We start from the raw sequence: 27,230 nt of genomic DNA on the forward strand, positions 1-27,230 counted from the left end.
AAGAAACAGAATGTGAGACGAGAAAAGTACAGAAAGAAAAACAACAGAAAAAGGCAAACTAGAAGGAAGAAAGGGAAGATGGAAGGAAAGGAGGGAGGAATAAAAGATTGATAGTTGTGAAGGTTGGCTGGATAGCAAGGATGCAAGGAGAGGATGAAATGATAAAGGAAGGAAGGGTAAAAAGTAATGAAATAATTCAAAAAGTAATGAAAGAAGGAAGAATGCAAGTGTAGAAAGCACACAGGTACAAAGCTGAGAAGGAAAGAAGGGATGAAAAAGGGAAGGAAAAAGATGGAAGCAACAAAAAAGAGGAAGTAAGAATGAAGCAAAGAAAGCAAAAAAGAGGAAATGAGAGAAAGAAAAGAGACTGAACGAGAGAATGAAAGAAACAAACAAGGAAAGGAGAGGAGAGGAAGGGACAGAAAAGAGAGCCAGAAAGGAGAAGGGGAAAGATAGAAACAAAAGAAAGGCATGAGAAAGAAAACAGAAATAAAGAAAAAACAGAAGAGACAGAAGAAAGAATTAAAAAATAATAGAAAAACAGATCAAACAGTGTGCTCTGAGGCTTGTATTTGTTGACAGGCTTCTTACCAGGAAGACTGATGAAATTGATGAGATAACCCTGCTTGGATTCAAAACTGCTGCAGTTTCACATAGATGGTTGCAGGGAGCTCAATAGTGCACATATGCCCTCCTGCCTAAAGCAGAAAATCACCCATGAGATCGAAGGATTGATAGACTACATTTTTACAGGGTCCAAGAATGCAATCTTCTTTTGTTCAGTTTTTTTTTAAATAGCAGTTGCACATTAAAGAAAATGAAACCACTATTCAAATGTTTGTTCCAGGGTCCCCACTAAAAAGTATTTATTTATCCATAGGAAGGCATCATCTGTCTTTCAAATCCCTACCTCTGTATTTTAATTGCCATGTGATGGGCCCTTATTCTGTCTTTCATTTTTAAGAGTGAGAGTGTTGCTGGGTACACCTATTGTTTATTTGTCATGTGATAACAGCAGGTTTATCGCTGCTGTGAATGCACCTGTCCTACACTCAGTTTATACTCTGCACTTGGCTGTTCTTGCTCAAAAGAAATACGCAGAAAAAGAATTAAGCATATTAAAAAACACAACTGGACGCTTATGACGTTCGTAAACGTTCTGGTGAAGATTAGAGGAATGCTTTTGAAGGTGTCTGGCAACAAGGACCCCGCTCAAGCCCAGCCCACGGACCCTGGCAAGGGAAAGCCATTTCAGCCCAATGGGTGTTGCTCGGCTGGCTATGCCCATCCCCATCTGTTTGCCTGCGTGAAGTCCTCTCCTAACTATCACGAATTCCTGTTTTTTAATAGTATCTGATCACCGATTTTATCTTATATTCGAAAAACAATGGCAAATGTGCCTCTCGATCTCATGGTTATAACATTAAAACATATCAGCATACAGAGTAAGCAGAAGTGATGTCAACATTTCCATGCATCTCTCAAAAAATTCAAACTTTCTATGAAAAGAAAAAAAAGAATCATAAATGAAAATAGATGTCTGAACCCCTAGTTTAAAGGAAATAGAAGAATCTAAAAAGGTATGTCTGAGCATGTCACACTTTGTACAATAGAAATGGAAAAGTCTGAAAAGACAAGTGATGAAAATAGATTAGGGGAGACAAATGATGGAAATAATAGAATCTGAAGGGGAACGTCATAGTGTTTATGACACCCATGAAATAACTTCCAAATTAAACAATATATATAGCGCCTACAAGTGTTCTTGCAATTGCTTGTTGAACATATGTAAACTATACAATCACGCAGATATTTAACCATTATCAAAGTGCTTTGCAGAAGCATGATTACCACCAGTTCATGACATCTGCAGAGAATATGTTCGAATTCTGCATTTAATAGAATTATAGTTATTCACCTTTTGTATGTTCATTAACACACATTTTCATATTGAAATAAAAAGGTTTCTGCATTGAAGAAAACAGTGATCATGACAAAACCACCAAGGAAAAACAAGCGTTTTCAATTGTGTATTTAGAAGCATTCCTGCCCTTTTGTGCACCATGCACTGTTAGCTCTGCCACACACACAATGATGGTTCACTGATTGTTTTGTCATCCAAATTAGGGCAACATTTGCTAATGGAGAGGAATCGTTAACAAATGGCAGCCCCCTGCTACTCTTGCCGTGCAGTGCTGCTGCAGACACAACATCCCAAGAAGACATTAATGCTTTCCTTTCCCACTGAAAAAGGAAGATGTCTGACAGCACGAAGTCATGAGTGCAACGTCTAAGGGAGATCGAGCATATTGTCCGCATACGTTAGTGCAATCGCCAAAGGCATCCTCTCAAACACTTATCCCGGTTAGCAGGAAGTAGGCCGGCAGCTATTAAATGGATGCTCTGCGGCATTATTAAGACGTTGATTGCTGGTCCATCTGTGTTGCAAGACACTCCAAGCACTCCAGAGAGATGCTAGCAAACTAGCATTAATATTAATTAGAAAAAGCCAAGCATTATTCAAGGGTTCTCATATTAAATCAGGCGGTTGTGGGGTCAATCTTATTCAGTGAACAGCAATTTAATACATGAAGGAAACACACGTTCTTGTGCGGGCCCATTAGAACAAGCCCACTGTACCACTGCAATGAGCCTGCACTTGCAGCAGCAGTCAGTATCCCAGTCATGTTTCCCCCTTTGTGCTTCCGGTGCCAATAGATCTCACATAGATCTGTACAGAGAGAAAATATCTCATATGGCAGGCTAGAGATGGTATTACAGGTTAGCAGAACCGGGAAAACATCAGTGACACACAGTGAAAGCAATACCCAACATGGGAGATTTTCTGGGAATTCCTACCAAGTTGTTGCTACTTAAAAGTCAATAGCTTTGTGATATGCAAATGACTCGGTTTCAGCCCTAATTAGTGCCTTACTGTCGGAGGCTTTCATGATCCAAAAACTTGGGACAACTTCCCCCCACTATGAGCCCGACTGACAATTTAGATTTAAGGTAATATGGTTACTTTACACACAGCAAACGTAACTTCCTCTTGCCCAGCAAAGTCACAGCACAACAAGGGCTGGAGTTACCAAAATATGTCTTAACTTCAATCTTTACTAAAGGGAAGTGGTTCACAGGTACATGGCCCAACTCTAACAAAACCTAGAATCTACATGGTTTCCAGTTTATGCACTAAAGGGATAACTCCATCCACAATCATGAATGACTTTATATCACTTATCATATACCTGTGTATTGTTGTTTGAATATTGTTTTCATTAGTGTCATACATCAGTGGGCAAAAAAAGAGGAAACTACCTACGACGTTGATTATGCACCTAGCCAATCGTCCTAATCAAATACTTTCATAAGAGCATCTCACTCAACGATTTCGAGTTTCATTTAATCCGGGAATTATATAAGCAGTTGCATCAATTAGCCTAACTTTATTTTAGCCTCATAAATAGGAAATAATGGCTTCCTTGCCGTACCTATTTTCTGCAATCATAGTACTTGCATCTGGCTAACTGCCCTGATGATCTTTAACATCGAATGATTCCCAATTCTGATTTAAAATACCAATAATGCCAGTAATGAGGGCACAGCTTCCTCCAATACTGCTGATATTTAGTAAAATATTGATCCCAGAATTACTGCAATTTTCAAGATTACACTGTGGCACTGATTTGTTTATTCGCTGTAGTTTGGTGACTTGTCATATACAGTCGAGTCGAGAATCAGGGATGCAGCTCCAAGGAGCTGTTTGTGGTGTTACACCTCGGAAGAAATTGTATTCTGTAGTATTACGTTTGGGCTATTACACCTCTGAAGAAATTGTATTCTGTAGTATTCTGTTTGGGGTGTTGCACCTCAGAAGAAATTGTATTCTGTAGTAAATAGTTGGGTGCAAGTGCTTTCAGTCGGGTAATGTGACGTGTGTGTTGGATTTTACCTGGAATGTTTACGTGCACACACTGATAAAAACACACACACACTCTCTTCTATATTTTGAAGGCCTTAGGAAATGTTAATTAGTTTGAACAATATTGAGTTCAAAGCACCCCTAACAATCTGCCCTCCTCTAGGTTTCCCCTTGACCCCCCCACCCAATGTCCTTCTTCTCATATGATGTGTTTTAACAATATATCCCAGCGTGACTGTTAGGAAATCTGAAGCTCACACTCCCCCCAATCACACTGACCAAGCTACGCCCCTGTCCGTAATGCAACTAATAATTTACAAAGAACTGTGACTGCAAACATTTTGAAATATCTCCCAATTCTAAGATATTTTCTATGGCGTAAAACTCTTGCTATATTTACAATTTTAATTGTACTTGTTTTGATAGCACTAGATTCTATGATATCGAGACAGGTGATTTTAGCAACTAATATTCTGCGTGTAATGATTTGACATGCTTAATGTAATTTATTAAGAACTATGAATATTCAGACACCACAAAAATGGGAGAAAGGCGCTGTAGGCACACATACCAGCAGTGATGAAAATATAGAATTGACTATGATCTTTAACAAGGAAGATGTTTTAGTTTACCGGTCACATCTTTCAAACTTAGTCTTATTACAATTCTAGGGCCTGAGGGGTAACAAAATATTTTCCTTCTTTACTCCACACTCACTGTGAACATCTCAAGTCACTACCAGTTTTAGTAGATAAGGAGAGTGAGGAACAGGAAAATGAAATAATTTGTGCCATTGCACAATTTGATTGGTCCTACTGCAATGTGCAAGGGGATCGCGTCCAGTAGGTAGGGCCTAGGTCCGGGCTGGAGGCCAAACACTGTGTCACTCCAGCATTGTGCATGGGTGGTTGGCTGTCCGTTAGAGACCAAGCCCTGCTTCCGAGCCCTGGCTGCACTGAATATGATTGAAAAAAAACAGAAATTCAAAAAATGCAAAGTTTAAAGTGAAGTAATAGTTAGGTATGGTAATAATATCTGAGCATCTACAAAAGAAAACAACAACAAAAAAAACTGGGAATTCACTGAAAGCACCAAAAGCTAAAGTGGCAGTACAAGTAGGTGTTGCAATAACACAAAAACTAAAGTTTAAAAACCAAAGAAATCACTGAAATTCACCAGTTACAGTTTTATTGAGTTGACTACAACATGTGTCCCCACCATGTGCTGCTTACAAACTCACATACATCTCACATGACATTAAAAATGATAATTAATGACATCACTAATGACATTGTCCGCTCATTATGACAGCTTTCTAAGGGGTTAGTAGACTTGAAGTAATTCAATGCGTTACATAAATGGAGAATTTTCTGTCCCCAGTCAAGTAACAAGGGACATAACCTTTGATCACATGCTGGACAAATAGCATAACTGTGAAGCTGTCCACATTTGGGGTATGTTATTGTTATTTTACTGGTATTTGCTGAGCTAACAAACAAAAAGTCTCCACAGACCTAAATGGTGTCACTCCCTTTTAAATTCTTGAATAACGTGCAAAACTTATCACCCTTGTAAAGGCTTCACGTGGCCCACAGTTTAAAGTGAAGAGGTTGACCGGTAATACCAAAGGCCTCTGAAAAGACACCTTCTGTCAAGCTGTTTGGACAACCATTCGTAGTTTGGTAACATAGATCACATACATTTTAGAGGTAGGAAAAATGATTTATAATTAGGAGCAATGTTTACAACACCAGTGTGAGATAAACCACCTCTGAGTCAAACACTCCTAGTTCTACTTTATTCAGTAATCAGCAATGCATCAACATTTTTTGAGATGTTCTAAAAATAAACATCCACACCTTATAAATATCCTCGTTGTGTAGAATTTGTCTATAGGACTGTATTGTAACAGTTTAACATGGACATGTGACAGATATACACGGGTAAATAATCGATTGCCACAGATGCTTTGGGTTTAATCACAGATTTTTTTTGCAATAGTCTTTGGCATTAAATAATATTCTGCTTTGAAGCAGATTCTGAAACCCACAACTCATCCGCTCAATCATTACCTTGCCTAACATCGTAGAACATACTTTAGTGATTTGCAAATGGTGCACCATATAACTTTGAACATGCACAACTACACTTGCCTCAAGTTCCATGATATGCACCCACATAGGGTAACCCTATGCTGTGTATGACTACAGTGTCTTCAATTATGTCATAAGAGATTTCGTCAGTGGCGCCATCAATAATGGTATTTAACATGTCATGACTGTAATATGGGAGACTATAGGCAGTGCTTTGAGGGGTTGTCAGGTATAGTTAGCTCAAACTTTAACCAGTGCATTTCACTGTTTTTTATGGTGTGACCATTCGATTTTGTGTTATTTCAACACCTAATTGTAATGTCAGTTTAACCTTTGTTTTTTCAGTGAACATACACTCACACATACACACACTTACACACATACACACTGAGTAAAAAAAATCCTAATTGCAAGGGTTTCTGTCTTTGTTATTTTTAAATATTTCCCCAGAAAACATCCACATTCATCTCAACATTCATCCCCAAAAGTACCTGTCACATCACCCTCAATCAATGATAGTTGGGACAAGTGTTAATTGTTAGGTGTGTACAAAAATAGCTTTCAAATGTAAAAGACCTATGATTAATAGAATTTTATAAGACAAGGATTTTTCTGATAGTTAGTTATTTCACTTTCAAAGAAAAGTAAATAAAAGAACTGCAAACAAAAATTGCATCGAGAGCTGGCACTGTTCTGAACATTATTTTCCTAGCTCGTCATACAGTTATCAATAACCTATTTAGTGAAAAGTGTAAAAATATACAACAGAGTAGATTGTAACAGACAGCTGTATAGACAATGGTTCGGATGACCAGGTACTTTTAGGCTGCACATCTCTTTGCTTGCCTTAACACCATACGTTCTACTTGCTCTCCAGATAGGCCTTGCTCACAATCATGAATATTTTTGTTATTTTTGAAAACTAGGAATACATTTTTTTTTGTTGCAAAACTGAACAATACATAGTCTATGAGCTGAAAACATTAACTTTTTTTGCAACGAAAACTCAATCAGGCCTACTAGCTTGTCTTTCCAGTATGAGTCATTCTCACACACTACTGTGATGCATGAACTTGACAAAAAGTATGTCTGAGGAGGCTTCAGAACTTGCTAGTGATCGGTATTGGTAAAGCGTGAATGGATTAACACACGATGTCCCTTTTGAGATAAAACATATGCGTGCTTCTGTGGACATAATGCAATGGGTCGGTAAGCTTATAAAGTATTTTATAATATAATTCACCGAGGGCTGATGTAACCCAATTAGATCTGCGGTGAGTCTACAGTTTGAGTGCATGCATGAAGCTACCCCACCTCCACAGTGAAGGGAGGGGTGGTTCAATATCTTTTGTTGTAATGACAAATCATCTCCATGGAATGCTCCGGTTCCTAATTTGAGGTTAACTCGGGAAAATGACCTGCTCCCGCCCTGCATGGATGTGTGACCCTTTGCTAAGATGTTTCTCTACACAAAGCGTTGACCTTTATCTTTCTCGGTGTCTTTAATTTACACAATGAGGAGGAAGAAAAGCAAGAGGCCCCCAAACTTCAGGGCCCCCATTCATCCCAGATCCTGTGGTTATTTGGAATACAGGAACCTCGGGCCCCTCAAAACATTCTGCTGGGGCCCCTATCAATTTGCATTATGCCAATGAGGAAAAGATGCACCTACAAGTAACCTACTCAGCACCCTGTGTGTGCTATGACACAGTGGTCCCCATCTGTGACCGGTCATACAATGCAATTACTTCAGGTGTGCAACGTCAAATACCAAGTTGGCAACCAGAATGTTTACCATAATCTGGTTTTCTTGGGAACCCCGGAGGCTATTTTGTGCCTCTTGGAGGTGTGTGAATCCTGGGTCTTACTGAGATCTGTGGGTGTAGATGTCTATAGAAGACCTACATGTCGCAAGCACAGGTAGTGGATTTAAGTTCCAACTTCAACTGATTTTATACACGCACAGAATAACCTGGCCTGAACACATGCTGCATGTTGCTTGGGTGCAATCTGGGCGAAGAGATAGAAATGGACTTAGCCGCTGGAGCTCATGTCAGTCAAGAGGGGCGGCTGCAGAAATTCTTGTGCTCTGGGCAAATGAAATGCCACAGGGACTCGTGCGGGTATGTAAGTGTAGGGATCTATGTATGAATCTTAGACATTGTCAGTATTCGAGGCAACTACAGAGAGACATTGTGGACTATATGGTGTTCCTGGTGGTGCATAATAATCAACAGACCTGTAACAGGTGTGAACTACAAAAGCCATACTTGTTTTTGCCACTATTCCCCTATGCTCACCCTTACACTGTAATTCCGTGTAAACTCCCGACATTTATAGGGCCCGATGGGTTCCCTTCATTGAATGTCGATCTAGTGTCATCAGAACAAGCCTACTTCTTTTGTTCGCTTGAAACGGCTGTGAAGTATATTTCTTAATTTGAACTTTATAGCATTAGAGAAACTTCCTGTGGGTTAAACTCAGAAGTAGGTATTAAGGGCGTTAAGCTGGGATAAGCCTAAGGCCCTCATTGCAATTGAGCTTTAAGTACTAATCTGACTGAAACTCATGTTTCTAACTAAATCAGTGTTATGAGTAATACGGAATTAGCACATGCATTATTTCCAAGTGAGGTGGTGGCACATAGAATTCTAGTTACAAATACCACTGCTAAAAGCAGGTAGAATACATGACAGGAAATAAGCCCCCAGTTATAGATTTACATATGGAAATTGGTGTGGTAACATTGATTGCCTCTAGTTATTCCCCACTGCATATGGGCTCATTGGGAAGCAAGTTATGTTCCTTGGTTAATACTGTCATTTTGTATTACCGTTCCCCATTATATAGGCAATATGGATACGGTATTACAGCTACTAAATACTGGGCCACACATTTTTTATTTGCAATTAACTGTCCGAATGGGAATGGAGGACTATTTGTGGTGCAGCGTCAATACCACTCTTCACACATCCTACTTAAAGGCAAAAGGAAAGAGCAATGGTTTAAGGATGATGGGCAGTGCTTTCACTTGGGCTAAGAATCTGTCAGCTCTTTATTCTTAAAGTCGAATCCTTATTGCACATGATGATTGCCTACCATGTATTGGGAAACTTACACGCAAATACCTCTCCCAGTGTTACACTGTAGTGGTGAGGAGGATCCCAATCTCAATGTCTGTATCTACCAGGGGCTTTAGAACTTTCTGTTCCAGATCAGGCAGCCATCCATATACCCTGAGTTAAGAAGAGAAGACCTAATTTAGGGTTATCCATCTAGGTAATGTTGAGGGATTGAATCTAGATGTATATGTTATAAAGCACTCACTAATGTACATTATGAGAATACTGCAAGTCACTGAGGAGCTCTATGACCACATAATTGACTACAATCAAAGGCTAAGCTCCTTCATAAAGTCACGGAACCCTGAGTTAACTTGCAATATATTTTTAATTTACAGTGGAAGACAGTTTACTCCTTACAGTACATGGTTACCATCAGCCTTCCCACAAACCACTTACATTCTTGAGGTCCTACTCTTTCATGGTCACCGCTGATATGAAGTATAAAAGATAAACCAGTACTGCAAAATTAAATACACCAAGGAGCAGTTCTTTTTTGCAAAAAAATATTATAATCTGTTTATTGTGAATTAGATCAAAAACTGCTGTGGTGGCATAAACATGCAGAGATTCTACCTTTCTTGTAGTGACCTATAGAATAGGAAAATAAACTTGCTGCCATAAATATCTAATTTCTATTGATCAGTTTGTCTTTAAAAAAACATATGAGAAAAAAAAAAGGTTTCCTGTTTTGAATCAACACTATAATTATGCTGTGCTATCAGCCTTTGAACGTGGCTGCTAGCTCAAGCAGCTATATTATAGCTTGAATGCAATAACGCATTACAGTTGAGCAGCTAGCTTTTGCTTTATAACAGGTGACTAGAAATGTTACAACTTGCCTGTATTAAGGAAATTAGAGACAGGCTTTTATATAAGCATTGCAGGCTCCATGCATTATAAACTAAATTAGTCAATATGATATTTACTTAACTCTTATCTCACAGTAAAGTCAGGTGATGTATGAAAACTTAGAGATGTGTACAACTATAAGAAATTAGGTTGTTGGTTGGCTGGGGTGTGAGCCCTGGTCAAGCAGCGACTACAATCCTTGTCACGGTGAGGCACAAGCCAACCCCAAATTAATCTTTGCTCAGCACAGAGCAGTCAGGCTTAACTTAGGGGCATTGTGTACAGTATTTGTGCAACACGTCAAACACTAATAAAGTGAAAAAATAACACACAAAAAGATCTTACATTGTTAGAAAAATAGAGTTATCTTTAATAAATAATACAGGAACAATACAACAAAAAATACTCCAATCAGTAGAACCAGAGATATGCAGGTTTAAAGATTTCAGATAAAATATTGCCAAAAAGCACAAAGTGCCAACCATGGACATCTTGTCAGCTGGACCGGGACAAAGTCACAAGTTCAGGCTGACCACAATGGAGCACAGGCCTTCTACAGGGACCTAGTTAGGCCTGCTCAACAAAGTGTCTTAAATCCTGGTTTGTGGAACTTTGCAAGTATCCACGTCGAAGATGCGTTGTACAGCCAAAGGGTTGCATTGGTTTTGAAATGCACGAGGCTGCAAAGGGGGGCCTGTGTTATCATTAAGAATCCCGTTGAGGAGGGTCTGCGATGCTGAGTACGCCGTTGAGGATGCATTGCGCAGTCGAGGCAATGCTTTGGTTCTGGGGAACTGTGAAGTTGTGATGCAGTGTCTGTCACTGTTGTCGAGGCTGCTGTCGCTGAGGGATGCAAGGGCCTGCATCGGGAAACCTTTGCACAGGCTGCAGGTCCGGGGGAGGGGTCAATGCAGCGTTCTCTGCACAGTTAAAACCTCTGCATCAGAGGTGGTGTGTCAGTTCTGCTCAGGGGTGTGCCATGCAGCAGAGGAGATGCGGCAGTTCTGATGGATTCACAGAGGCTGGTGAAGCACCATAGGCCACCTTTTAAGGGTCCAGGACTGGGGTATCATCACTTGGCAGGGTAGACTCACAAATGGCAGAGTCCAGGTGCTGTATTCAAGAATGACCACTTAAAACTGCATACAAAGGCTGCAGTGGCAAGTGTGAGAAATGCTTAAAGTGCTACTTAAGTGGGTGGCACAATCAGTGCGGCAGGCTCAAGTAGTAGCATTTAAATTACATGCCCTCGGCACAGGTACTGCCACCTTCATAGTGACTTACAAGCAAATTAAATATGACAATTGAGTATAAACAAATCATGCCATGTTTTAAGGAGACAGCACAAGCACTTTAGCACTGGTTAGCAGTGGTAAAGTATGCAGAGTCCTAAAGCCAGCAAAAACGAAATCAGCAAACAGGAGGGTTGAAGGCAAAACGTTAGTGGGAAAACCATGCCAAGGATTCCAGGTCTAAAAACAACAACAGCCGGGTTGACCTGACAATGCTTCGTCAATCCTTCAACCAGTTGTTACAACGTGCTACCTTTCATCTCGTAGACGGTTTGGTCAACATTCTCAATTGCAATCACCAAAAAATTGAATGTGTATACCACTTCTCATTGACGCACTTTCTGGGATGATATACGTCCAATATAACATTCTGATGAATGCTTTGAATGAAGGGGACAATAACTGGCATTTGAGGAAAGTCTTGATAATGGATGTACTACAAAATAAACCTCAAAATTCAGAATAGAAGTGCAAGTGTAGCCCAACTCAGGCAGAAACTTATGAAAGAGGATAAAGGACTAACATTTGGGATTACACACACCATTTTTAAAACGGATGTTCCTATGGTCAGAGATCAAGTCCAGTCCTATCACGGATGATGGAATATTAACCAAAGATCACAGAACGTTTTCCACTCAAAATGCAGGAACTGCATACGAAATATGGACAGGGTGGAGCCATATGTGAAGAAAGAGCAACGTAAAGATACAATTGGCTGTGAAAGAGGAAATCGCGGCAGGGCCACAGCTACAGGATACTGACATTGACATCACTCTCGGTTCCAAAATACCCAGTGACAACCCGTTAGGATTCCCCTGGGTTAAACGATTTAATGAACGAACCAGGGGGCAACGACCTCCTTGTGAGTCGAGATGCAGTCCACAACCACAGCAAGCCATCAACCCCTGTGCATACTGTCGATGAAAGACGAGCTGAAGCAGGCAGTGGTGCAATGCATAAGAAGGTACCAAGGGACGTGTATGCAGTGGCACCTATGCAGCTGGTGCTAGACAGACTGGGAAGTGCAAGACTGTTTTCTTCTTCAGGGAGCAATGGCTCTGGAAATCACTTACGATCTGAATATATTTAATACTGGTGCAATTAATTTTTAAACATATTCTTAGAGAAATATCGTCCTCCGTTTAACTTATTAACAGCTTGTCACATTTCAAACACTAACTGCGATGTTAAGTAGTCAAGATGAATAATTCACAAAAGCCAGGTCTCGTTTCAAGCCATAAAGTCTAACGAAGGGGACAATACACACACTGGCTTGATGTCAAGTAGGATACATGCAAATATTTTGAAGGAATGTCCAAGCCAGTGAAAAAAAGAACATGGCAGTACGGGTATTTGTACCGGAATCTGCATCTAGCAGTGTTGTTCATGTTGGCACTTTGTGTTAATCTTGACTGTCAGTATATATGAGGCACGCACGATTAAAACAGCCATAACATGACTGTAGGTACAGTGCCTCCATACCACAAACAGAATACAGGGGTCATCTCTTCGCTTGATACTTTCTGGATATAGAAGAGCAATTGACTGCACTTAACGAATGCCACTGTGGCATGGCTGAACAAGTTCCCTTTTTTGGTTGAGCGCGCAAGTGCTTTGATGTGCTGTGATATACCTGTTGGCTTTTAACCACGCCCACCGCACGCCCATCACTCGTTCGTGGGATTGCCTTTCAAAAATCCTTCGGCTTTGTTCCTCCTTGAGGCAGTTCTGTTACCGCCTTGGCCATCGACCCTGTTACATGGATAATTGCATGGCTGCTGATACGTTTAAAAGCGAGCCAACTTCTTTTTCCTTTTGTGTCTTTCTTCGTGCGCACGCTCACGGTGGCTGGTTGCGCTTTCAATCGGCTCGCTTATGTCAATTGTTTCACTTTTCATTTTCAATTTATGTGGCAAGAAAAGTCCAGTTAGGAATTTACAACGCTAATACTGCTAACTCGAGCAATCGCTAGACCCATTGCATTGCAAATTCTAGTCTCTTTATACTGCCAATCACACAGCTGTAAAGAAAACCTCATTGTGATAAATACAAATAAGATAACAATTTACTCAATGACTGCTGCTTCCTGTCCCCTAACGGCCACTGAGACAGCCGCTCGCCCATGCAATACTCATTGCCGAGCCCACTCCCCCCCCCCAAAAAAAAAGACCGGGAACAGAGAGTCCACACCATCAGCACTAGAAACAGAAACGCCAAGTATGCTCTGAAACCATGTCTATTAGTATTCACCGAGGGCGTAGCTTTCATTTACTTCAGCACAAATCAGCACTTGACATCAAGATTGGAAACTTGGACAAAAATCAAGAGAAATTGATGAAATCTTAGACAAGGATACGATGCAATCATCAGTTTACTATTCACATTCCTGCTGCGGCAAGGCAATTGAGTCAATAAGTTGCTTTTGAAAGTGTAATGCTTGATGTTTTACTTGGCGACACAGCTTGAAATGACAGACCCAGAAAAAAAGAAGTCACATATTACATAACCAGGAAACTGTTTTAACGTGCCATTCCCGTCAGGGGCACCTTGTGGTCCATAAACGGCCATCCCATATAACAGGGAAACTGGAGCAGCCCTGAGGCATAGGTGGAGGGGCTGGACCACCAGCATCTCAGTCCCCCATCCAACCAGCTCCGTGCCCCGCCTCAGCTAGAGGTCTGGACCGAGCAGAGCCACTCTGCATCCAGCGAATCTCATGCCCATGTCCTAATCATATAAAGAGTCCCATCTACCAAAATAAAAGGGGCTCTAGGTTACTGAACTGTAATTCTCTGATGCAAAATAGGGCATTTGGATGTTCATTTGAACATGTTGCAGCACACAACACGGCGCTGCCAGGCGGTTCGTGGGAAAATTCAGTGCCACACTGAAAACTCAGGGTTTGTAGAGCTGCTGCTTCTCAAACTTTGCTCCCAGAGCTTAATTTGAGACGTGGCCCCACCAGCACTCATTTTTGTGGTACTTTTTATTCACATCATACATTTACCAAGAGAAAGAGAGGGGAAAAGCACATAGTGAAACGACACAGGAAGAGAAAGGAGAGAAAAAACGTTAACAAAGGGAGATAGCAGCAACCTGCGAGAGCGAGTTAAGGGGTAGAGAGTGTCTGTTACTAGATTAAAGAAGCAAATGGTGAATTCAATGGTATTGAGCACGTCAGCGTTTAATAGCACTGCCCGCTGGTTTCAGATCGCAGTATTGGGCACCAGCATGCATTGCGGTATGAATTAGGGTTGCTCCTCTATGGCCAACTCCAAGGTGCTCCCATATCTGGTCACTCCCATTTACACCCACCTCTTAGCAAAGCTCGGCAGGCTACCAGGACCGGTGGGAAGGAGGAATCAGAGAAGGCAAAAAGATGGAGGCAGAATGATGGACACATGTAAGTAATCAATACACGTTGGAAATGACTGCCTTTGATGTGTGCGGAAGGGCCCAATAGATAGAAGGGTACTGTAAGTGAAAACTTCTTTATTTAAGGATAACATCCCTCACCCACCTGGGGGTGGCATGCTTCATTATCGGACCCCTCCTGGCACCTTTCCAATGGGGTAAAGTGCAAGCTCGTAAGCCCCTAACTGCTCCACGTTGGAGTGGCTAATGGTGTCCCCACTGCCATTTTCTGGGATGCTAGGCAAAGCGGCAGCCATCTTGTGAAAATGTTCCACTTTCATAACCAAATGTGGCACAGTAGCTCTGCACAGAAACATTCGGTTCTTCCGCCTTTTAAGGAGTGTGCTAGCAGTTACAAGGTGTACATCACAAATAGTCTATGTATTAGAGTTAACGTCTCTCTCTACCTCTCGCTCTCACTCTCTCTCTCGAACTCCTGCCAACTCAACAAGTGCTAACGGCAGCGTGAACAGCTGTTGTACCCGCTGAACGCCCTGCTGGGGCCGTGCACGTGCAGCGTGTGAGCGCGCTGGGACGGAAGGCATTCAGTGAGCCAAGGGTGCACCTGCTGCCCATCTGGCGCCGGCACATGTGCACACGGAAGTCTGGACCACACATCCCCGAGTGCTTGCCACCGGCAGAACCAATGTTCGTCTGAGCGCCTTGCGGCAGATGCAGAGACTGAGCATTTTAAAAGCGGGAGGAAATACTTTTTTGTGGTTGCCCTACAGTTACCCTGTATTAAGAAATTTTTATGAAGCTCTCTGTACTGACTGAGCTGTATTGGCTCGCCCAGGTGTCCTTTTTTTCTCTCTCCTGTTTTATTCAGTTTTCAACATAACACACTGGAATCTAGTACATAAGGCATCAACGTGCTTTCCTTCACAGCGAGCAGAATGTTGGAATCAGTACATTCATCAAGATACATGTCTTAAATGTGACTTTATCCGGAGGAGCACCATAGCAGCCCCATTTAATACAGTTTTTACTTTTTACAGTCATAATGTAAACTATACAGCTCCACGCTGAAATGTAAAAACAAATTCTGGTTTCTGAGAGAATGTAACCAGCGACTATTTTGAAACTTTACAATTAACTGGTGATGGCAGATGGTGAAGAGCCTTACATCTAACAGCATGAGGAGGACTGCAGAGTGCAAGTGTTATCGTACAGGTGTGCCTAATGAGAGAATGGCTGTGAGGACACAACTCTTATTCAATGCTCTCTATTTGAATGGCTAGCTTTTCTTCTTAATAAAAACCTTGCTTTCATTTTTCATACTCTAATGTTTTAATTGCACATTTGCATTTCAGTTTGTTTTGGAGTCTAGCGGGGAGGCCAGCAGATGACAATGTGTTGAAGAGCTGCTGAGAGGGTCTTCAGCAAGGAAGTGAGGTGAAGAAACACCTCCTTCCTCCATCGCTTTCTGCGTCCTGCAAAAGAAGACTCCAGTGCATTGCTCTGCATGATGTCATCATGTCCTTACCTTTTAGCGAGGAGATTGCAACTAATCACATGGAGGCATTCAATGGACAGGAGAATTTATCAATAATTTGATAACTCCCACCAGGGGCTTCCGCTGTCACCTGCCCTCTCCATGCTGGGTGGCTAATAGGAGCTGGGTGATGATGATGGGCCCCCGAGAGGTCTTAGCGAGGAACCCTGGCGGGCCTCACTTCTGAGCGTGCTGGCACCTTGGCTAATTCATTCCACTAGGAAAGCGAGGCGACCTTCACCAAATGGCATTTAGATAGAGTCTAGTCCATTCAAAGTCTGGGCATAATGATTCCTAGCATGTTCATAACACAAATGGACACGGGAAGGCAGACTCCTATGTAGATGAGCTGAGAGGAGGGACAATCTGCCCCCTCCACTGTGTTATGTAAAATGTTGATTTAAAATGGGCAAAAAAGAAATGTGTATGAAAAATGGCCGTGCTCAGACCTCAGTTCTGCATCCATGTGCTAGTGTCCCACCTGACGATGGGACCGTACCCTTGCATGCAGCAACCTCCTCAGCCATAGCACCCTTCATGTGTCTCTTAATGAGGGGGGGATTTATTTTATTTGCATGGTAACACGTAGCAAGAACAGGCCGCAGGGGCAAAGAAGCTGTGCACAGAGGTTGTGAATAGAACATTCATAACAACTTGTGCATGTATATCCATCACACAGCAAGGAAAGCAGCACAAACTGGAGTAAAACATTTCTTGAACTCAGTAAGAGTCAACAATTACAAGGTCGGGGGAAGGATACAAATATCATAGTAGAACAGGTTTAACATAGAAAACAGTGATACACTGGATGTCAAGAGACCATTTCGAAAATACAAGGAGGAAGGATTTTGCGTAAAAGTGTATAGGACTGCCTGTGTGTCTTGAGCTGCGGCTTTCAGGGGAGTGCCTGAATTGGCTGTGAAAGAAAATTAAACTGTTGCCCTCCTGTACCTGTTTATGTCTGTGTGAGTGACTCTTACAGTGCTGCAGCACCACAATCTGTACTCATTCTGTGTAAGAAGGAAGCTTGCATGACCTCTTGTTAGAGGTATTCTCCGCGATAACCAATACGGATGCACTGGAGAAAACTTTTACTGCAGCTGTCTGGTAGGGAGATTTGCTCCACTGTTGGCTATTCTGCACCTGCTCTGTGCGAGGGAACAAATCAACTGGCCCTGGATTTGCTTTTCTATACACATTTTAGAAAAGTAGGGATGAAGAAGGGGAGAGGATGTCGAAACAAAATGGCAGGACAGCTACATTTTGGTCCAGGCATGAGGTCTATGGGGATCATATTGCTTATAGAAGCTGGGAGTTTTGTGTGACATAGCGAGCCCTCACTTGGGTCTTAGTACATGGTCTGAGTAATGAGAATGCGTTCCAAAGTCAATGGTATATCAAAAAATATGGAGTGACAATGAAATAAAAATTTCCATTTCACCATCTAGGGCCACTGTGGATGCCATCTCCACACTCCGACCAAGAACGCTGCCACGCTGCTCCTAAAAAGATTGCAGCTCGTGATGTGGTGCAGCTCTTTCCTGCGGCGTTCCCAGGGGTGATACAGACGATGCTGTCTTTTGTTCTTTACTGTTGTCTCATCCAAGGAACTTTGCTTCTCTCAGTCTGATCTCTAATCACCCCAGACAGGCCTTAGCTTGGGTCCAATATTCCAACACTTCATAATAATATTGCTTGTAGCGTTTTCCAGGCTTTTCCTAGATCTGGCCGTCTTGAACTGTGTCATGAGACCGGAGGTGCAAGGGTTTTGTTTTTCCCAAACTAACATGGGCACCTATGCACGTTCTGTTGATAGTCTTTTCCCAAACCATAATGGCGCCAGTAACTCTTGCATGTTACTTGATGCTTCTTCTACTATTCAAAATCCTATTCTTCCTTATTTAAGAGTGCCAGACTTTCTGGTAAATGTGGCAGGGGGTTTCTCTCTCCTGGTTACTTCCGCCTGGAATTCTATTCCTCGATTCCTGCCCCTCCCTCTGGAACCCTGATCCAGCTACTAGAACCTCTTGCAGCTGAATCCAGTCCTCATGTACTGTAGTTCAAGGTTGTGAGAGCCAGGTTTCCTTATTATTCTCTTCTTGGATTCCCCTGCCCACTAGGAGTTTTTTTTATGCCACTTGGCTTTCCCCTACAATTAGTGGCCCTTCATAGAGACACATTTTGCTTCTATATAATGTTCGGAAGTGAAAAGTGACGCTGAGTTAGGCCTAGGTTTTTGGGTGGGCTATTTAAATACCATTAAAATGAGTGGTAGCAACATCAGATATTTGCAGTGTGTCAAAACAGCATAAGTATTAGAAAACAGTTATTTTGCACAGAGTTTCATCCTACAATTTCATCTGCCCGAGCTCTCAATCACCCTGAACATAATCAGCAACAGGGATTAAGTCAACCACTTCTCCTGTTGGAACATGTAAATTACACCAATTACTGACTCCTTATGAGTGACCAATATTGGAAGCCATCAGAGGAGGGCCCTTTGCTTTCCTCCAAAACTATATCTTCTCACATAATCTGACCTCAAACTATCAAAGAGAAAGGATTCAAAAGGGAAAACAAATTGCCTTCTAGACAAAAACAAAATACGTTGTGCCATTCAAAATCTGACCAAGCCGCCACAATCATTTAAAAAAAAAGAAAGGCAAAAAATGGAACTCACAGCATGCTAAAAACACAGTTTTACAGAAACAGAAAGTGATTACATTTTCTTTCAGATGTGTCTATTTACAAAACAAGAAAGGGCTTGCTGTAGCCAGGAAATCCAGTACAGACAATCATGAAAGCAGTCTGTTTTCATAACAGATTTCTTATATAAATGAAATTCGGTTGGTTTAAAAAAAATAAAAAGGCATTCTTCTAAGGTTCCTGCTCTGTGGTGGTGGTGGTGATTATTACACAGAGATGCTTTGGAGAAGAAGAAAACATCTCAGCACTGGACATTTTTGCATCCAAAGAGAGACATTTACGGCTCGAATCTCATGAGACATCTAGCATGACTTTTTAAGCAAGGTATATCCTCACGGAGAAAAGTTACTCTAGATAATGGCAAAATGTATTTCACGGAAAAACTTCACAATAAATTACGGGAGATTAATAAAAGAAAAACTTACCTCCATGCCGCGGATCCTCGGTTGTCTCCTCAGCAGGCAGGCACAGGCTCCCAGTCTGCCCTGAGGCCAATCCTGATGCTGCTCAAAGCCAGGGCGCTCCTAGGCAGACTGGGAGCCTGTGCGTGCTCTCTCTGGCCCGGCATCACAGTGCCGGGCTGTAGAGAGCACACTGTGCATGTGTGTATTTGGCCGGTCCAAAACGGCTGGCCAAACACACATGCACTCTGAGGGGAGTGCACAGTGGACTCCCCTTACTGCTCATCACCCCCAATGGCCTGCCAATTTCACACAGAATAATAAACATCCTTTCATTGTGAAAGGTTTGCAGCTTCTGCTGCTGGCGGGGGCCGATGCTCCTCCGCCATAGTGGAGGAGCCGCCACTGATATATATACATATATATACATACATATAAATATATATATATATATTTTACTCTTTTTCTGGTCCTTAACTCCAGTTTGTTCAGGAGAAATGTGGTGTAGGGCAGCTGCACAGAGAGAGCCTGAAGCTGACTCACTATAAAAGCCAAAGCGATCACAGTGAAGAGGACAGGTTTGTGAATTTGTGAATGTTTGTGAATCAAAAGACGCAATGAGCAGCTGTGCATTGGCTCAAAGCAAGTGCACAGGAGGAATGTCAGGACCAAATGAAGACCCCACTCTGGCATCACAAATGCTGTGGGAAGGAACATAGGTGTCAAACCTTTTAAAATGTCATCACAACAGGTGATTTAAACAAGAACATCTTGACAAGCAAATGCAAAAAAGCCCATAGGGCCAACATATAACCCTTGCTGGGCCGAAGACAAAACAACAATAGTTTGAAAGTTTAGCCTGCAACTTGTCTCAGTGTCCTGCATAAATGGATTTTTCAGAGGGACACCATGCAGCAAAGATGACATACAGGACCCCAGGAGGGAGATCAAACACAGTCAGCTGCCACCGCTCAGTCTCCATGCAAGGAGGAGATTGCATATGCACAGGTATAGAACCTGGTCTACTGCTGTGACAGAAGAACCTCCGGAAGTAGAATCTTGACTGAGGGACAGAAACTCAAGTCCAAAAGTAACAGGTACCATACTCTTCTGGCCCAATGTGGGTACACTAAATGCCTTGTGTCCAGTCATTCCTGATCTTTAGAACTCCAGAAAGAGAGGTAGAAAGGTGTACGAAAGTCCAGTGGTTTATTCTCACCTAAATACATCACCCTAGATAAAACCTCTTTGGGAACTCCGGCGCACAAAGGTTTAGACACTGCGTGATCATGATGGTGGTTGAAAGATCCATCAATGGTCACACTGCACCAATGTTCTCCCAATTATCCCAAGGTTCCCTGAATGAACTTGGGATGAAGTCGCCGTCATGATCTGTACAGTTCATGAGGGTATACCTCTTGGTGATTTGTAACAGACATTTGTTTGTGACAGTCCCTGCGTGGTTTATTTCCTGTCGGCTCCAGAGGGGACAGCGTTAAATGTTTTGAGGAAAAATTATTTTAGCAAAAGTTTGACAAATGAAGAAAGAAGAGCTGAGCATTGGATCTGTGTTTGAAGGCATGGAAAGAAAGGAACTGACATCAGCTCGCAGAGGTTGCATCGAAGTCAATGCGGAGCTAAACAATGCCACCTATCAGCACACGAGAGCCTGCTGTGAAAAACATCCAGATCCAGTCTGCCACCTAGGTGTTATGCTAAACGGTAGGAATCTGCAGTTATAAGTAACCATGAAAAATATGCTTTGCAAGCGGAGCAACTTATTTGAAAAATGTAAAATTAACCAAAAATCAGTTTTTGTAAACCAAAAATAGTGTTTTCAAAAGTGGAAATTCCCCAAGATCATTTCTCTTGTCAAATAGCCTGTCTCTGATCAAATTAAAATCATAGCAATGTATGAGCACACAGACACACGCTTACTTCCCTACACACGCAGATAAACAAGGTGCATTCAAACATGATCGATGTGACTAATGATGCTGTAGTGCAGCAGTCAGGTATGATCAGCTGAATTCCGTGTGCTCCTTACACTTACTTACTGAGGCACATTCAAGAAACAGAGTAAGGATTACTAATAAAAAATACAATTCTGTGACAAAAACAACTAGTAATTATACAAATATAAACATGTTCACAATGTTCATTTAGACTCAATTGCGGTGAAATATGAATGTTGTGGTGTGAATGCAGCCAGCAACATTTTAGAAAAGCCAGATAAAATCTCAGATGTTGTGAAATGCTGATATTTACCTCATTCCAACACGGATTATTATTGTTGCAATATTAATACTGTAATACAGTGCTTGACAAGTAATACTGTGTGACGCTCTTTAAAACAATGTCTTTGACAAGGTTGAAAACACCCATCACATTTGCTCTGCCTACATTTAATACTGCTTCGTTATCAGAAATGTTTCACAATTGCTCTGAGCTTCCATAAACCAAACGGATTCGCCTTAGTACCAAAAACAACTTACAGGGAAAGTTACCCCCCTCTCTTCTCTACTTACAGACCACAATCAAGTTAAATTGATAAATGCAGATGCTAACATTTTTCACAACCCACTTACGTGAGTACATTTTCATTTGTACATCCGATGTTAGCAACTATTTCTTTTATTGAAATAACAGAATAGCTTCAATAAGCACTTATTTAGTATCCATCTTGATAAGTCCTCATGATAATCATTAAAAAAAGCTTGTTTTCATGATCCAATCCAGTATTTCTGCGCACATTCATACAGACAAAAACATCAAGCCTGGTTGTATTAATTACCACGTGAGGATTTTACACACAGTGCATTTTAAATGTAACTTTAATGATTAGAAAGATGGCATTTAATGTATTAGACACAGTATAATGTTTAATACAAAAATGGGAGCCTAAATCTGCTCAAACAACTAAAAAACAATTGACAAATAAGTATCATCTAGTGACTTAATTTTGGCAAGGGAATATAACTGTATTACTTTATTTAACACGCGCATTGTTAGTTCCTTTGAGTTACATTTCTTTGAGGAATTAGCAACCAGGCCCCTGGTTTATCATGATAAATCTCTTCCTGACTACATAAAATAAGGGCGAGTTAAACATCTTTTACTGGGCTCTTCCATTTGATTTCGCTCAGAAGGAACCCCAATAAGCCAAAAAACGGTCAAAAACATATACAGACGTTTCTCTACTTTTTTGTTGATTTAGGAATGAGCAGTAAACCAATCAAACACACAAACATGCCCCATAATATACATGATCACAGCTGTAGTCACACACTGTATATTCTTACGGCAAAATAAATGATTGTAGTTTAAACTGATTTAAATGGTGTGCAAAAAGTGTGTTTATTAAGGTAGTTTTGTTGTGACACATTTTTCACAACAGTTATGCAGTACTAAAGGTTTCCACGGATATCATTTTATTTGTTGTCATTGTATTTGTTTTACTTTATTTCATTAAGGGTGTTTATGTAGTGTGAAACTGACGCCAAAGTGATGATAGTTGTACGGTGCACAGTACCAAAGGGATATAAACAATGCTATGCATCATACTTATACATTTTCACAGACTCGAAGCAGTTAGAACATGATCCACACACAGCAGAAGCATATCATTTGAGTGCATACACTTGTTGTGCTAGTAGCATGGACAAGTTGTCAGGGTAGCGGTTATAAGAGATTGATCTATACTTTTTGGTAGAAGAAGATAAAAGATGACAGTATTAAAAAGAATCAAATTGGTGCCAATAACTCTTTCTCAATTTTTGGTCAAGCTCTTCAACAAAGAATGGTATCTTCTTTCAAAATCCTACATGTCCCTAAGTACAGACTTTGTCAGGATCCCATACAACTAGAACTCATCCTTCCGGCTGCCTTTATCATATTTTTCATTCTGTGGGTAAGCACCTCGCAATAGGAGAAAACCACATTACATCTTCGTAAAAAAAAAAAATTCAAAAAAGGATGTCTTACCTCTCTCCGTCGAGAAGCCCAGCACGTCTGCTTGATCTTCCAAACCACAGCAGCCACCAGCAGCAGAGACAAGAAACAACTGGAAAACACAAGCCAACAAAATGGTCACACTGCGCCATATGTGGCAGCACACACTGTTTTCCAGTCAGATTTGGATGTTAAGGAACTTCTAAAATAGACTTACTAAAGGTAACTTTGTACTAGCACTATCCAGTGTTCACAGAGGAAGCTCCTACAACAGAAGCTGAACGTGTGTATCATAATGTAAAGTTTGCAAATAAAAGTATAGGAGGCGACAAGAGAGCTTGCATCAAACAGCAATATTACTGCACTGAAAGATGGGGACAACCAATTTAAAACTACTATACATACAAGTACACACTAATGTGTTCTCCATTGTGTAACTTTAGAAGAGACATTAAAATCTCCTTGCACTATCCACGCATGCAAATTACAGGTGCAGCACCAGCCAGCTTAAGAAAAACAGAAGACTTTAGGGATACCTAGAAATAAAGGTAGCTACGGTAGATTTCCCAATAGGCTAGAGATCTGACACAAAAACATAGAAACCTATAACATAGTAGTAGTTAAAAACAATCAAGCGCAGTTTCCTCAATTTACCCTCTCTTCATTCCAGTATGAGTTTATCTTTGTTCCTGCTGCTGAAGCCAATTTCATTCTTTCTCTGCCCTCTCAATGAAAAATATGTTGTACTGTGTAGAAGAGTTTTTAGGCATGTATCATTGTAATGAATAAATAATGATTTTTTTTAACCAGGTTTAATAGGGTACTAAAATAAAATGTAGTTGAAAATGATTTAAATGATGTGCAGTGTGTGTTTATTAATGGAGTTCAGTTGTGCTACGTTTTTCATAAAATCGCCATATTAGATAATGTGGATGCTGTTTGGTGTTGCACACTCAACTCCTGCTCTACCCCCGCCATCCCAGTCCCCTGCAATGCCTTCTCTTCCATAGGCTCCGTGGAACAAGGGGCAAGCTGATATCAACATATATTTTTCAAGTGTGCATGTATTGTGAATGAACTTCCTACTTTTTGTTAATAATTTGTAACACGTCAAGGTATTTTCTGTCCTTCCCCTGTAATGTGGCTGGTTTAGCCTCTTCACTGGTGTATGGTCTATTGTTTAAAGACGCTGCATTTAGTTGAACTTCCTGCGATGTTGTGTTGCTGAGACAGCTCAATGCTTTCTTAGAAAATTGGATAGGGCTAACATGGAATGTTATTATGTGAATTTCTCTGCTTTGTCAACAGAAAGGTTACATGGGATCACAACATGCTGAAGACACGGTTTTGCTAATTTCATATGTAGATTTTGAGTACAAGAAGCACCTGGTTCTGTGGGTGAGCCAGAATGTAGATGTCTTTCCTGTTCTACTAGGGATGGTCTCCATCTTATTAGGGATTTTCCCAAACAGCTTTTAGCTAGGGATACTGCCAGTTACTCTTATGATTTTGCCATTCATTTGGACTCAGAATAATTCTGAATTTTGACTATGTACATTGATGTTAAGCCTTTATGGCATAGATTTTGCATTCACTAAACCACTTTAAATATAAGATTTTGTAATAAAACCCTTTACATTTTTCCTTGGTCTAGAACTCAGTTACTGAGTGGTCATAGGTATTTATTTGCTACTCTGCTAAACTAATATTGTGTCTGATGTTGAAGAGGGTGACTTTGATAGCAAGATCAACCCTAAGCCAAAAGCAGACCCGTCCAAAATAAATGTAGAAGTGATCGGCAATTTTGGGGTGTTTTAGGTTTTGGGGTTCAGGGTTCCACTTCCGCACCTAATTCTCCTTCTTAGAAGAGTGCCCCTCTGCTGCGACATGCAGCTTCTGTGCTATGAAACATGCAGCAGTGTTTAAGCAGCCACTCGGTATTTCACTGAATGCACTGCCCTCAGGGCAGCACAAGTTTGCGGTTGTTCTCTGGGTAGCACATTCATTGTAAGATGGCGCACAGACCCTATATGCTCCCAGCGCACGTTTTGAACGGTGCATTGTGACGCAAATAGGAAATATGCACCCCATGGGTATTAAGGCCCCAGGTGTTCCACGCATTAGATGTCTTGGTCATTCCATTACGTATTGCTTGTCTCATTACAAGGCTCTATGCAGGCTCCTCTGTCTTATATCTTGCTAGCTCTCCCCTTTGTTTTTCTGATTTAACCTTCTAACTGAATCTTTTTGGGCAGGCTGCACAAAAGGCGTAGTAGCACGGGACTCATTTCTATTTTGCAGACATTTACACTTGCAATTGTTTTGTTTAGTGAGAGTTATAGCAGAAAATACCTGAGCCCCATTTGATACAATTGACACTGTCTTTATGAACATTATGGCCCTCATTACAACCTAAAAGACCGCAGAGGCTGCGGGACACCGAATACCGCCAGTGCCTGCGGTATTTCTGACCTCTGGCCCAGCGGAAAAGTCACATCAACATTGCTGCTGGCTCGTAATAGAGCCGGCGGCAATGCGGATGTGCAGCGGGTGCAGGTGCACCTGTCGTGCATTTCACTGCCTGAAATTCGGAAAGTGAAATGCACGACGGGGCTATGCCTGAGGGCCCCTGCACTGCCCATGCCAAGTGCATGGGGAGTGCAGGGGACCCCAGGGGCACCCCACGACCCCCTTACCGCCAGCCTTTCCATGGCGGTGTTTACCGCTGTGGCCAGGCTGGCGGTCGGTGACTCATAATCCCCAGGGCAGCAGTGCTAGCACCGCTGTCCTGGGGATTATGACCGCGAGGCGAAAGCCTGACAGTATAGTGGAGGGGCTGGCGGTATGGCCGTGGCTATTGCGCCACAGTCATAATAGCTGGCGGAACACCGCCAGCCTGTTGGCGGTGTAACCGCCAGCTTACCGCCGGCCTCCAGGGTCGTAATGAGGCCCTATGTGTTTAATCTGCTCACTGCCTGTTTTTAAATGATTTAAAAGTTCCTAGCAAGACTTTGGCCTTCCTGTGCAATTGCCTGCTCTCTTATGTCCATGACAAAACCCTTTCAAGTTTAAAAGAATTCTTTAATTTCGGAAATTTACAGAAGGACTTTCCTTTTCTTGGAAACTTCTCATTCTAGATCTCATGGGTTATCTCCGATCACTTATCTTTTAGAAAGATGTTTCACTTACTTGTATCTGTGGATCTTTCAAATATATGATTACCTTCCTCTCACCAAGTGCAGTGGTGTAAATAAACTTGAGGGGGCCCCCTGCAAAGTACCTGGAGGGGCTCCCCTTCCCCTTGGACTCAGTCACAGACCTGCCGCCTGTTCACTGTGTATTGTGTTGAGGGGGTCCCCTGGAGCTCAGGGGTCCTCCCGCACTGCAGGGAATGGTGGGGCCTTTGTTACGCCACTGACCGAGTGACCTCTGTGAGGACAAGCACTCAACAAATCTTCGAGTTGCCATCCTTTGAATTATGCCACAATAGCTCTCAAAACATCAGCATGCTTCATCAAACAAAGCAACATTATAGAATGCCTATTGCTGGTGATTGTTAGCAGTGCAGGACTATGTAAGGAAAATTGCTTTCTTCTCTACACCGGATGGTCCCATTAATGAAAGATAACGCAAGAAAATATGAGTTAACATAACATTATATTCACATAGCAAGTGGAATCTGAACTTGATGCCCTTTTGGTGACAGTTAAAAGAATTTTACATCCACCCACCACCTTCTAGTTATCTCTATGAATGCTGGATGAGCAAACACTTTTATTGGAGGAAAAAATGTTCTAATGCTGCTGAAACCTACAGAGGAGTATGACAAGAAAACAGAAATAACTGTAAGACCTCGTGTTCAGCATTCCTTACTATGTGCATCAGGAGCTAAACATAGCCTTTGTTAACGTAAAGTAAAAGAGACAGAAAGAACAAGATACAAACTTCTTGCAATACCTAATCACAGCAGAGAGGGAAT

General features: G+C 41.6%; 1 protein-coding gene across 2 annotated transcripts in view; it reads right to left on the reverse strand.

The window, feature by feature from the left end:
* Window positions 1–27,230, reverse strand: part of ATRNL1 (attractin like 1) — a 2,088,076-nt gene that overhangs the window by 607,807 nt on the left and 1,453,039 nt on the right. For both annotated transcript variants that reach the window (XM_069239275.1, XM_069239274.1), the window contains exon 26: window positions 23,285–23,363. In XM_069239275.1, the coding sequence (XP_069095376.1) occupies window positions 23,285–23,363 (79 nt within the window). The remainder of the gene's footprint in view (window positions 1–23,284; window positions 23,364–27,230) is intronic.

Source organism: Pleurodeles waltl, chromosome 6, assembly GCF_031143425.1.
Source record: "Pleurodeles waltl isolate 20211129_DDA chromosome 6, aPleWal1.hap1.20221129, whole genome shotgun sequence".
NCBI lineage: Eukaryota > Metazoa > Chordata > Amphibia > Caudata > Salamandridae > Pleurodeles > Pleurodeles waltl.